The sequence below is a fragment of the Pelophylax lessonae genome (assembly GCF_965119305.1).
Source record: "Pelophylax lessonae genome assembly, chromosome: 1".
Classification (NCBI taxonomy): Eukaryota; Metazoa; Chordata; class Amphibia; order Anura; family Ranidae; genus Pelophylax; species Pelophylax lessonae.
The window spans coordinates 595,915,268-595,927,952 of record NC_138768.1 but is presented as its reverse complement, the minus strand read 5'-3'; the positions used below and the strand labels follow the sequence as shown (position 1 = coordinate 595,927,952).

The 12,685-nt window shown below is 41.2% G+C and overlaps 1 protein-coding gene across 1 annotated transcript in view; it reads left to right on the top strand.

Moving 5' to 3' along the window:
• The window catches only part of LOC309555824 (alcohol dehydrogenase 1-like), an 88,604-nt gene extending 76,620 nt beyond the window's left edge, over positions 1–11,984 (top strand). Inside the window, exon 9 of the mRNA XM_082257990.1 lies at positions 11,922–11,984. Coding sequence (XP_082114116.1) covers positions 11,922–11,946 — 25 coding nt within the window. The 3' untranslated portion in view covers positions 11,947–11,984. The remainder of the gene's footprint in view (positions 1–11,921) is intronic.
• The last annotated feature ends 701 nt before the right edge of the window (positions 11,985–12,685 follow it).

Here is a 12,685-nt window from a genome sequence, read left to right as displayed (position 1 = left end):
TGTTTGTCACACAATTATTTTTGGTACCAAAATGTGTTTTATAGCCAACAAAATGGTATAGCTATGGGCGCAAAGTTCTCTCCCAGTTTTGCCAATATTTTTATGGTGGAGTGGGAGGATAGATTTGTTTTTTATAGACCTAGACCTGAATTACGCTTTTACAGGATGGTCATTGATGATCTGCTATTTATCTGGGAGGGGTCTGAACATGTACTTCATCCAGTTTATGGATTCTCTTATTAACAACAATAATAATATTAAATTTGATTACCAATATAGCGCCAGCACCATTATTTCTTAGATTTGACTATTTATAGAGAAGATGACCTTCTGGCTACAAAAGTTTATTTAAAAATTTAAAAAATTGGACCAAAATAGCTATTTATCAATAAGGAGTGACCACCATCCCACCTGGTTGCGCAATATTCCACAAGGCCAACTTGTGCACATCATTTGTACCTTTGACAGTGACTTAATTGAACAGTCTGAGGTTATAAAGAAAAAAATGTATACGTACTCCGGTTTACAAATGACTGCGAGTTTCAGAATATGTTGGCCATCCCAACAGACCAATGTTTGGAGAATAGGGCTCATATTGATTGAGAAGATGCGAAACAATGGGGTTTCATCTCAGATTTTAATTGTCAGTACAAAGAGATTGAGAGCATATTCTTCAGACATTGGCACATCTTAAGGATGGATAGGGTACTGAACCCAATATTCCCTGAGAAACTATCCTTTAGTTATAGGATGGCCCCTTATTTTGAACTACATAAATCATATCACCAGACTGGGAGGAAGGGAAACTTTAGTTGCCGAGTGCTCAGAACAGAAGTGGGAAGCAGGTACCTGTCAAAATCGAGTACCTGCTCCTCAAGACAAGTCCTTAAAGCAAAACTTCCCTTTTGGATGGAGTTCCACTTTAAGGTTTCGAGGCTGACATTTGGTAACTCATCAGCTCCCTCCACATATTTTCTATGGGATTAAAGCGGTAGTATCCCCATACAAAAAAAAAAAAAAAAAAAAAAACCCTGTAAGACAATGGCATAATGTGCTAGTATGCATCACATACTAGCACATTATTAAATACTTACCTTAGAATGAAGCACCGACACGGTCGCCCGGACACCACGAAGGGAGCTGTCATGTTCCCTCTGGGTCTCTTCCAAGTTCGGCAGCTCCGGCGCTGTGAGTGGCCGGAGCCGCGATGACGTCACTCCCGCGCATGTGAGCAGGAGTTAATTTTTTTCAGCAAAGGACCCGGACCTTCAGAGTGCATGCACCGCTTGTGTCAGCAACTGCAAGCAGGGTGAATATCTCCTAAACCATGCAGGTTTAGGAGATATTCATTTTACCTACAGGTAAGCCTTATTATAGGCAGATGGGATGCTGAGAGATTGTTCTGGGTCAGTGACTCATAATACCTATATTGAAGCCAGGCAGCTAGCAAATTCAAAAGAAGCTAATCAAGACAGCCTCCTTACTACTTTTATTACAGATTTATTTTAAAATAACCCATCTAGACAAAAAAGAATTGCAATTGCGCTTATTGTTATTGGAGGTGCAGGTTCTGGGACTGTTTTCCAACTCCTTGTTTCACTGTTTAGTTTTTCTTACTGACCTGGAAAACGTGTGTATCAGGTCTCCAATACTTGTTATGCATTTTCTTCTTCCAGGTTTAGTTACTAATCAAGCATTGAAGGATGGATGACCGTCTTAAAACCTTTTAAAAACAGTTCAACAATGACATTTCCCATAGTTTTGCAGAGATGGCTTCCTTTTTAAACATGTGTTATCTTAGGGCTACATTGAAAAACATATAAGGAAAATTGTTAGAACTTGCAGGATGCAGAGTTTTCGTAATATTAATCCATTGGCACCATGATCCATTGGCACCATGACCATGATTACTGTTTTAATAGCAGTTGCTGAACCTGGGAATTCTTTAGACGCATCTCTGTATAGAGAGTCGCTCCTCACTCATACGAGCTTAATAGCTTATCACACGCCCATTAATTGCATTAGTCATCTTGTGCCAATAAAGCCAAGCTGCTTGTTATTTGCAACCAATTAAATAATAGGAAAAATATTCCAGCTGAAACATGATCATGGCTAGGTCTACCTTAAATGACTTCTGAACTCTTTAGAACACAGAATGTGAAAACAAGTTTGATGTGTATGGGGACTGACAATTACAGCATGGATCAGAAACAAACTATTAATTGGTTTATGTTTAAAGTGTTTTTAAACTCTAACTATGAACTTGGTTCTCCATCAGTCTGATATCTACAATGTCACAAGTGTTTTATTATCTGTTAAAAAAAAAAAGTAAATGCACAAAAATATATTTTGATCCCGATAGAAACAGTTCTTGTACAATTTGCTGCATAGAAATCTCAAGTAGCTTTATCAGCCCTTCCCAGTTCTCGTTTGTGAGTTAGTCCACATAGGAGTGAACAGCCTAGGCTAATAACAATGCTCTTAAAGTGTTACTAAACCCAGGAGCATGCATTCACTATATCTGGTCTCCCACAGTACACAACACGGAAATGCAATAGTTTTAGTACATATAAACTGCTAAATACCTTTTCTCATCAGCAGTATATGACAGTCCTGTGACTTCTACCAGTGTCTGGTTAATGACTGTAGGAGGAGTTTTCATTCTCCTCTGACTGTCCTCTGAGGTTGTAGGATCGCTGACCCTCTGTCTGGGCAATGCTGTTTGGCCCAGTGCTGATCACATACACTCTCCCAAGGAAAAAAAAATCTCTAGCATAACACACAAAACTGAGCATGCGCCGCTCTGTTCCTTGCTTGGGCTCCTTTGAACAAGCGGACGAGGAATTGGGGAGGTTTTGGTCCCTGAGGAGTGGCCCTGACCTGCCTGGAGGGAATGGAGGAACGACTCTGCTTCTGCGGGATCCTGGAAGGAGAGCTGGTTGCCGTTTGGTGCTCGTAGTCGAAGTGTCACCGGATAGGCCAAGGTAAATTTTATTTGTTCCTGGTGCAGCTTAGAGCAGACCGTTTGGAAAGCTTTTCTCTTCTTGGCCACTTCCACTGAGTAGTCCGCGAAGATTAAAATTCTTATACCATCGATCTGGAAGGTTTTGGATTGCCTGAATCTTTGCAGGATAGCCGATTTTATCAGCATAATTTAAATATTTAGCAATGATCGGGCATGGAGTCGTGCGATCAGCAGAGTAAAGACCCATGCGATGTGCTCTTTCCACAACATACATGCCTTGCAGACCCAGAGCTTCCAGGATATTTTTTTGCACAAAGGTCATTGATTGCGGATGGAGATATCGATTCAGGGACCCCAATAAATCTTAAATTGCTTCTCATCACCCTGTTTTCTAAGTCCTCTAATTTTTGCAGGAGAAATTTGTTGTTTTTTTTCTGGGATTGCTCAGTAATATGGGACTGATAAACCTCGTCCTCTATACTGGACAGGCGATATTCCACCTCATTGAGCCGGTGAGAATGTTCACTAAGTTTCCTTTTAAATTCCAGCATTCCTGCAGACACCACTTTCTCCACAGATGCTGTTATTGTGGGAGAGAGTAGAGCAACTACCATCTGTGCAATGCGGTCAGTGGAGGGGTCTCCTGTGGGAGGCATTGTGGGAGCTGGGTGCAGACTAACCTCCATGGATGGAGATTCGGCTGTTCCGGACGTAAGGGCCAAAGCCGCGGCCTCAGGCAGTTGTGTGCCTGGCTGGATGCGCAGGCTGCTTTTCTCCAGGAACCTGTCCATGGACGCCGATGCCGAGCGGATGATGGGTTCCTGGGGTGCCGAGGAGGCTACTGGTGAGGGTAGCGTCTTTAGGCAGGTGAGATTTTACAGGCAGATGTGTGAGTCCCACTGCGGGAGCTGCGAGAGAAGCAGCTAAGGCATACAGCGCCGACACCGAAAGTGGCTATGTTCCATAAAGAGATGGTTTGGGGACAGTGGAAGATGGGGAGAATCAGAGAAGACAGGATCTAACAGCCTTTTTACACAATGCAGAGGATTAACCCCTTAGGTTCCACAGTGAGTATAACACCCATTCTTTACTGCATATACAGACAGATTTTACTGTTGTGGGTTTAGTAACACTTTAGGGTAATACAGTACATTTGGATGAATATTGTAACCCTAGGACAAGAAATGTGTTATTACCAGGAATATCAGGTAAGAATAAAAATTAATAAAACTAGGAAAGAAAACAAAATTCAGTCACAGCATCTAAGGTCTGGTATACAGCAATATACAACATTTTTTTTTTTTTTTTTAGTGTGTGCTAATGGTGTCTTTGAAGTATAGGATAAGCACATAAAATTGTTCTGCTTTGTAATTCATGAAATTTGCTGAAATCGTAGAATGTACAGTGACGGAAAAAATGATTTGATCCGCTGCTGATTTTGTACATTTGTCCACTGATCAGTCTATAATTTTAATGGTAGGGATTTTTTAACAGTGAGAGACTGAATAAAAACAAATATCCATAAAAACCGCACTTAAAGTTATAAATTGATTTGCATTTTAATGAGTGAAATAGGTGATTGACCCCTTCCCAAAACATGACTTAGTACTTGGTGGTAAAACGCTTGTTGGCAATCACAGAGGCCAGACGTTTGTTGTAGTTGGCCACCAGGTTCGCATACATCTCAGGAGGGATTTTGTCCCACTCCTCTTTGTAGATCCTCTCCAAGTTATTAAGGTTTTGTGGCTGACATTTGGTAACTTGAACTATCAGCTCCCTCCACATATTTTCTATGGGATTAAGGTCTGGAGACTGGCTAGGCCACTCCAGGACCCTAATATTCTACTTTTTGAACCATTCCTTTGTTTCCTTGGCTGTGTGTTTTGGGTCATTGCCATGCTGGAATACCCATCTACGACCCATTTTCAATACCCTGGCGGAGGGAAAAAGGTTCTCACCCAAGATTTTATGGTACACGGCCCAATCCATGGTCCCTTTGATGCAGTGAATTTGTCCTGTTCCCTTAGCAGAAAAAAAACCCCAATGCATAATGTTTCCATTTCCATGTTTGATGATGGGGATGGTGTTCTTGAGGTCATAGGCAGCGTTTCTCCTCCTCCAAACAAGGCAAGTTGAGTTGATGCCAAAGTGCTAAATTTTGGTCTCATCTGACAACAACACTTTCATCCAGGTTATTCTCTGAATCATTCAGATGTTCATTAGCACACTTTGAAAGGGCCTGTACATGTGCTTTCTTGAGCAGGGGGACCTTGCGGGCACTGCAGGATTTCAGTCCTTTACGGCATAGTGTGTTGCCAATTGTTTTCTTGGTGACTATGGTCCAGGCTGATCATTAACAAGATTCTCCTGTGTAGATCTGGGCTTATTCCTCATCGTTCTCATGATCATTGAAACTTCACGAGGTGAGATCTTGCATGGAGCCTCAGACTAAGGGAGATTGACAATTTATTTGTCTTTCTTCCATTTGTGAATAATCACACCAACTGTTGTCACCCTCTCACCAAGCTGCATGGCGATAGTCTTGTAGCCCATTCCAGCCTTGTGTAGGTCCACAATCTGGTCCCTGATATCCTTGGACAGCTCTTTGGTCTTGGCCATGGTGAAGAGATTGGAATCTGATTGATTGTTTCTGTGGACAGGTGTCTTTTATATAGGTAACAAGCTGAGATTAGGAGCACTCCCTTTAAGAGAGTGCCCCTAATCTAAGCTCTTTACCTGTATAGAAGACACCTGGGAGCCAGAAATCTTGCTAAATGATAGGGGATCAAAAACTTATTTCACTTTAAAATGCAAATCCATTTATAACTTTTTTAAAATGTGTTTTTCTGGATATTTTTGTTATTCTGTCTCTCACTGTTAAAATAAACCTACCATTAAAATTATAAACTGATAATTTTTTTTAGTGGGCAAACATACAAAATCAGCAGGGGATCAAATAGTTTTTTCCCCTCACTGTATATATGAAATGTGTATAGAGAGACATATGAAATGTGTATAGCGAGAGATATAGTATAGTCTATTGAATGGGCCATTGACTAACAGAAGACTGTGTAGCCATATGCACATATATGCTGCATGTTATCGTAATCTAAAAAAAAAAAAAGTACAGCACACAGATGAACATAAATGTTTGTTGCATCATATGTTCAATGTCTTTCACCATGGGAGTCAAAATCGGGAAAGCATTTGATGATTTAGGAAATTTGGCATATTAGCTCTCTTTACTGCGATTGTTTTAGTCATTGTGCACATTGAGGTATTTCTGCTCTCGCAACATTGTATTTAAGATTATTATCTTATTAATGAGAAGCTTAACAGACATATGAGTGGTGAATGTACATTATGGAAAGCATGTAGTTTAGCATTATACAAGTTGGGAAAGAGTGAAAGTAAAGAAAACAATATCATTACATAATGCACACTACATAACATTACATAATGAACACTGAATCATATTTAAAGCGGGCCTTCAGTAATTTTTTAATCTTTACATCTATTAAATCTTCTGACCTTGTTTTAACTTTGGATAGTAAAACAAGGTCATAAATTTCTGCAGCATATTTGGCAAGTATAGAATCACAGTATATGTAGAATAATATGCAAAGTGGTTTGAGGGAAGCTTCAGAATGGCAAACATGTTGTTTTTATTACAAATTATGTGAGCAGACTGCAGTTCCTCTTTAAGAATCATGCAAACTGCATACTGCAATATAAACTTACTATGGCAAAAAAATGCTTAAAGCTGAATTTCAGGCATGAGTACTTTGCATAAAGACATTTCTCCAACTTGGACTGATGTAAGTATGCATGTGCCATACCTGGCTGATCCCTGAGGAAGCTGGAAATCCCTGTAGCATACACTGATACTACAGTATTTGCCAATAGTTTCTGGGTCATGTTGGGCGAGTAGTTTGCTCAGTCAGGTAATACTTTGCATTATCTCATTAAATGCAAAGCATTTTCTGTTTGGACAAGGTGGAAAAGTGGTTCAGCGATGTCACAATCTCTACTTCATCTAATCAGAGAGTGCTTTGCATTCATTGAGAAATGCAAAGTGTTCTGAGGATGACACCCCATGCTGAGTGAGCTCATGCATTCAGTAAGCAGCAGGGAAGCCACTTGTCAGGGGACGCAGAAGCTAGCAGTATTCACTGTAGTACCAGTAACTAAATATACAAACGCAAGATTTTGCACTACTATAATATACAAATCAAATTAGTAACACTTATAAACTCATAGTTCAAGTTTTTTTCATAACGCAAAACATGGTGACTTTCTGAAGATGCCATCTTGATGAAATGTGTTGAAGTACACGCTGCCATCATTTCCGGGTTACACCTGACGTTCCTACATCCGGTGTTTGGAACCCACCCCGGTCCATGCAAGCGAGGCGGCGGATCAAACCTCCTAGAATCAAGCTACATATGATAGGTTGTTTGATTTTCACACACACTAAAGTTGGCACAACCTCAAGGGTAAATTTTAGGTTTAACTGTAAAAGCAGTGCCTTCTACAGTGATTTTCAGCTTCCAGAGGGATTGGACAGGTATAATAATTAGGGATGGGCTCTGTGTTCGAGTCAAATGCATGTTCGACTCGAACACCAGCTGTTCGTGTGTTCGCTGAACACAAGAACAAATGGGGCGCTCAGCGGGAAGTTTGCCCGCTGATGAGTGCCCCATAATGCACTGCGCTGTTGAAGGGCATTGATTGCTAATGATTGGCCAAAGCATGCACCTGACCACAATGAACTGTGAGAGCCATGATTGGCCAAAGACGGAGTGCCTTTGGCCAATCATGGCTCAGGGGCTAAGTCCACACCCCACACTATATAAGGCTGCTGCTTACACGGCAGCCATAAATGGTGTGTGATAAAAGAGATTAGGCAGCTTGTTAGTGGATAGTGAGTTCAGTCAGTTTAGTGCAGTCAGTGTAGTGTACAGGCATACTCCACTTTTAAGATGTTTGGCTATGTTGTAGTCCTGGGTCCCCTCTCAGGAGCAGTGCCATGCCAAGCTGACCAAGATTTCCCATATACGCCAATGTTAAAGTCATCTTGACATGGCACTGCTCCCTAAGATTTCCCATAGACGCCACTGGGCAATTAAACCCCCCCTTCCTAACCAACCCAATTTTCAGCTTTCAGTGCTCTGTTTGAATGATAATTACTCAGTCATGCAACACTGTACCCATATGACATGTTTGTCCTTTTTTTAACACAAATAGAGCTTTCTTTTGGTGGTATTTAATCACCACTGGATTTTTTATTTTTTGCGCTATAAATAAAAAAAGACAGTACATTTTATAAAAAATGCATTTTTCTTTGTTTCAATTTTAAAATTTTGCAAATTTAGTAATTTTCCTCATACATTTTGGCCAAAAGTTATACTGCTACATATCTTTGTTAAAAAAAAACCCAAATAAGTATTTATTATTTGGTCTCTGTGAAGGTTTTATAGTGTACAAGCCATGGTGCCAATCACTGAAAATTGATCACAACTGATGTACTGATGGCCTATCTCATTTCGTGAGACACTAAAGCCTCGTACACATGATCAGACTATCAAACGATCTTTCCTCTGATTTTTGTTGCATGCTAGTCTCATTTCGAAAGTGAAGAGGTTACTTTCATACGAAAATTCCCGTACGACAGAATTCAACTTCAGAAGTGATGTCATGTTGAATTGTTTTGTATGTGTTCTTTCGTTTCGGAGCATGCCTAGTCTTGCTCTTACGATTTTTTTCAGATGAAAACTGTACTAACTAAATGAAAATCGTCCGAAAATTCGTAATCGGCTGTCGAAAGCACCATACTAACAATCCGAAAATCGGCAGATTGTTTGTCGGACGAAATTTTACTTCCAATTTTTGTATCATGTGTACGGGCCTTAACAAGCCAGCAAAGTACAAATAACCCCCCCAAATGACCCCTTTTAGGAAAGTAGACATTCAACAGTGTTTTCTAAGAGGCATGGTGAGTTTTTTGAAGTTGTAATTTTTTCACACAATTCTTTGCAATATGAAGATTTTTTTTCACAAAATTGTCATATTACCAAGTTATTTCTCACACACTGTATAGGCATACTTGCAACTACACCCCAAAATGCATTCTGCTACTACTCCTGAGTATGGTGATATCACATGTGTGAGACTTTTACACAGCCTGGCACCACACAGAGGCCCAACATCCAAGTAGCACCTCCAGGCGTTCTAGGAGCATAAATTACATATATAATTTCCTGACAACCTATCACACTTTTGATGTCACTGGAGCACCAGGACAATGGAAAATTACCCCATTTTGGAAAGCAAACACCCCAACACATAGTCTAGGAGGCATAATGAGTCTTTTGAACATGTCATTTTTTTCCACAATTTTTTGGAAAATGTAGAAAGAAAATACATTTTTCTTTTTACACAAAGTAGTCCATTTATAAGATATTTCTAACACATAGCATGTACAAAAATGACACCCCAAAATACATTCTGCTACTCCTCTCAGTATGGCGATACCACATGTGTGAGACTTTTACACAGCCTAGCTACATACAGAGACGCAACAATCAGGGAGCACCGTAATTTCCTGACTACCCATTACACTTTTGTGAGGCACTGTAGTGGCACTGATGTGGTGCAGATGAGCACTAATGTGGCATGGAGGAGCACTGATGTTGGCATGGATGTGGCAGGAATGAGCACTAATGTGGCATTGATGTGGCACAAATGAGCGCTGACCTGGCGTGGATGAGCACTGACGTGTCATGGATGTGGCACGAATGAGCACTGATGTGGCACGGATGAGCACTGACATGGCATTGATGTGGCACTGATGTAGCATGGATTTGGCACAGGTGAGCACTGACATGGTATGATGTGGCATGGATGAGCACTGATGTGGCATGGGTGAGCACTGAAGTGGCATGGGTGGGCACAGATGAGGCATAGGTGGGCACAGATGAGGCATGGATGTGGCATGGATAGGCATGAATTCAGCATGATTAAGGCACGGATGGGCATGATTGAGGCATAGATTGGCATGGCATGGGTGGGCATGATTGAGGCACGGATGGGCATGACTGAGGCACGATTGAGGCATGACTGAGGCACAATTGAGGCATGGAGGAGGCAGGGGTGAGCGGTGCTGCGGTCTCTCTCCTCTCCTCGCACGCTGTACCGATCGCTGTGTAAAGCGTGCAAGGAGAGGAGAGAACTGAACCGAACATGCCCCGGTTTGTTGGCAACTGATTGCTCCATCATTGGATGGAGCGATCACGTGGTAAAGGGCCGCTGTCATTGGCCCTTTACCATGATCCGCGATGCCCCGGGTCCCGTGGCGCTGTAGCGGTCATTTGGCTATGGTAGGCAAGTGCGTAAAGATGGAGCAGTGCCATGTCAAGCTTACCAAGATTTCCTATAGATGCCAATTAGCACTGAAAGCTGAAAATTGGTCTAGGCAGGAAGGGGGTGAAAGTGCCCTGTAATTAAGTGGTTAAGGGGAACCCAATGACAGAATTAAAAAAAAAAACTGCCCCCCCCCCCCCAAATCTATACAGGACCTTTGGGTCTGGTATAGATTTAAAGGGGAATTCTACACCAAAATGTAAAAAAAAAAAAAAACAGCGTGTGCCCATCCGAGCATGCAGCATGGCAGGCCAGAAAAAGGGGGGACAAGTGAGCGCCCCCCTGAACCATACCAGGTTGCTTGCCCTCAACATGGGGAGGGTGCTTTGGGGTGCCTCTTCCCGACAAACCTGGGCTGTAGTTGTGGGGGTCTGCGGGTAGGGGGCTTTACATCAAGGAACACATTTTTTTTTCTTTTTAATAAAGGACTTGTCAAAAACAGTTTCCAGTGGTTTTTACTTTTTTACTCTTTTTTGGTTATTGGGTACGATGTACTGATACCCATTACCATAGGGGGTGGGATCTGGGGGCCCCCTTGTTAAAGGGGGCTTCAAGATTCCATTAAGCCCCCCACCCGCAGACCCCGACAACCACAGCCCAGGGTTGTCGGGAAGAGGCCCTTGTCCCCATCAACAAAGCACCCACCTCCCATGTTGAGGTCATGTACCCTGGTATGGTACAGGAGGGGGGCGCTCCTTTACTGACCTGCCAGGATGCAGGCTCAGATAAGGGTCTGGTATGGATTTTAAGGGGACCCCACAACTTTTTTTTTTTTAATTTTGGCATGGGGTTTCCCTTAAATTCCATACCAGACCCAAAAGGCCTGGTATGAACTGGGGAGGGGGGGGGGGGGGGGGGGCTACGCCGTTTTTTCATTTTATTTTTCATCTCTATTGCCGGGAGTTGGCGATGCATTACAGCCGTGAGAACGTTTAAATTACATTTTTTCCTTTAGAGATGTCAGTATTGCTGCAAAAGGCTCAATACATTGTACAGATGCACCACTTTATAGGCACATTAGGGGGGACCCCCCCCAGGCACGATAGCTAAAGGAATTTTTATTGTTTCACTTTAAGCATCATTAAAATCACTGCTCCTTTAAAAACAATTGTTGTAAAAAAACATTTTTTAGATTGGTACATGTCCCCCAGGGCAGTACCCAGGTCCCCATGCACTTTTTATGGCAATAACTTACATATAAGCCTTTAAAATTAGGACTTGATTGTTCATGCTTGTGTCCCATAGACTTTAAAAGAGTTTGCATGTTCGCTAGAACTTTTTGCCCGTTTGAGATGTTCTAATGCGAACCGAACAGGGGGTTGTTCGGCCCATCCCTAATAATTATTTCATTTTATGCAAGTTTAAATTTAATTCATCTATATTACTCTGGTATTACTTTAGAATGTAAGTGACAATATTAAAGGTACATTCCAGGCTTTAACTCCTATCCTCCTAAACGTCAAACTAAAATATTTGAGTTGGTTATTTTGTGTAAAAGTCTTACTCTTCTTTTTTTTTTTTTTTTTACTTGCAGCATACGCACGGTCCTGCAGTTCTGATTTGAAAAACCCCCTTCCTATGATCCTGATTTGAAGGCTAAATGAGTAATATAATATATATATTTTTTTTGTTGTTTATTTTCCCTTACTCCACAAGAAAGATTCCTTCAATATATTAAACACTGGTAGGGGCTGGAATCTCATTATGGGTGCACTTGTTTAAAAAGTTTGTACGGACATCAGCCCCCAAATACTGAAGATGAGGGTAATCGCTTTAATTATGTAAATTTGGAAAGGGAACCTGTCATAGCAAATTCACAATCACTGACTTCGCAGACTGCATTCTTGTTGCAAGCCAAAAAAATCTAAACAATAACCAGGGTCAATTTATAGAAAGAGACAGTCTTTGTGGCACGCATCTCTCATGAAAGGTTCTGTGCAGATCAGTTTAGATGTTTTTTTTTTTTTCCTGCGCCAAGTAGGTATATTATGCAAGAAAAGGACGTTAAAGAGCATTCCACCTTTGCAGCCAAGTTAGGAAAACATCTGCTTGTTACATGTTTCCATTTACATAAAATAACTTACAAATAAAATGTCTGCTTATCTTTTTACTTGCTTTAAAATCATAAGTAGAATAGCTTTCTCCTTCTATTAAGGAAGCTGGGAAATTATGTTTACCATAATTAACTGTGTTTGTACTGTGCTGTCAAATCTCTCTAGTCAACTAGATGGGCATACTGTCTATCCTAACAAAGGGTTGGAAATCTTAAAGCTTGGGTGGTGCATTGTATGTTAAGCA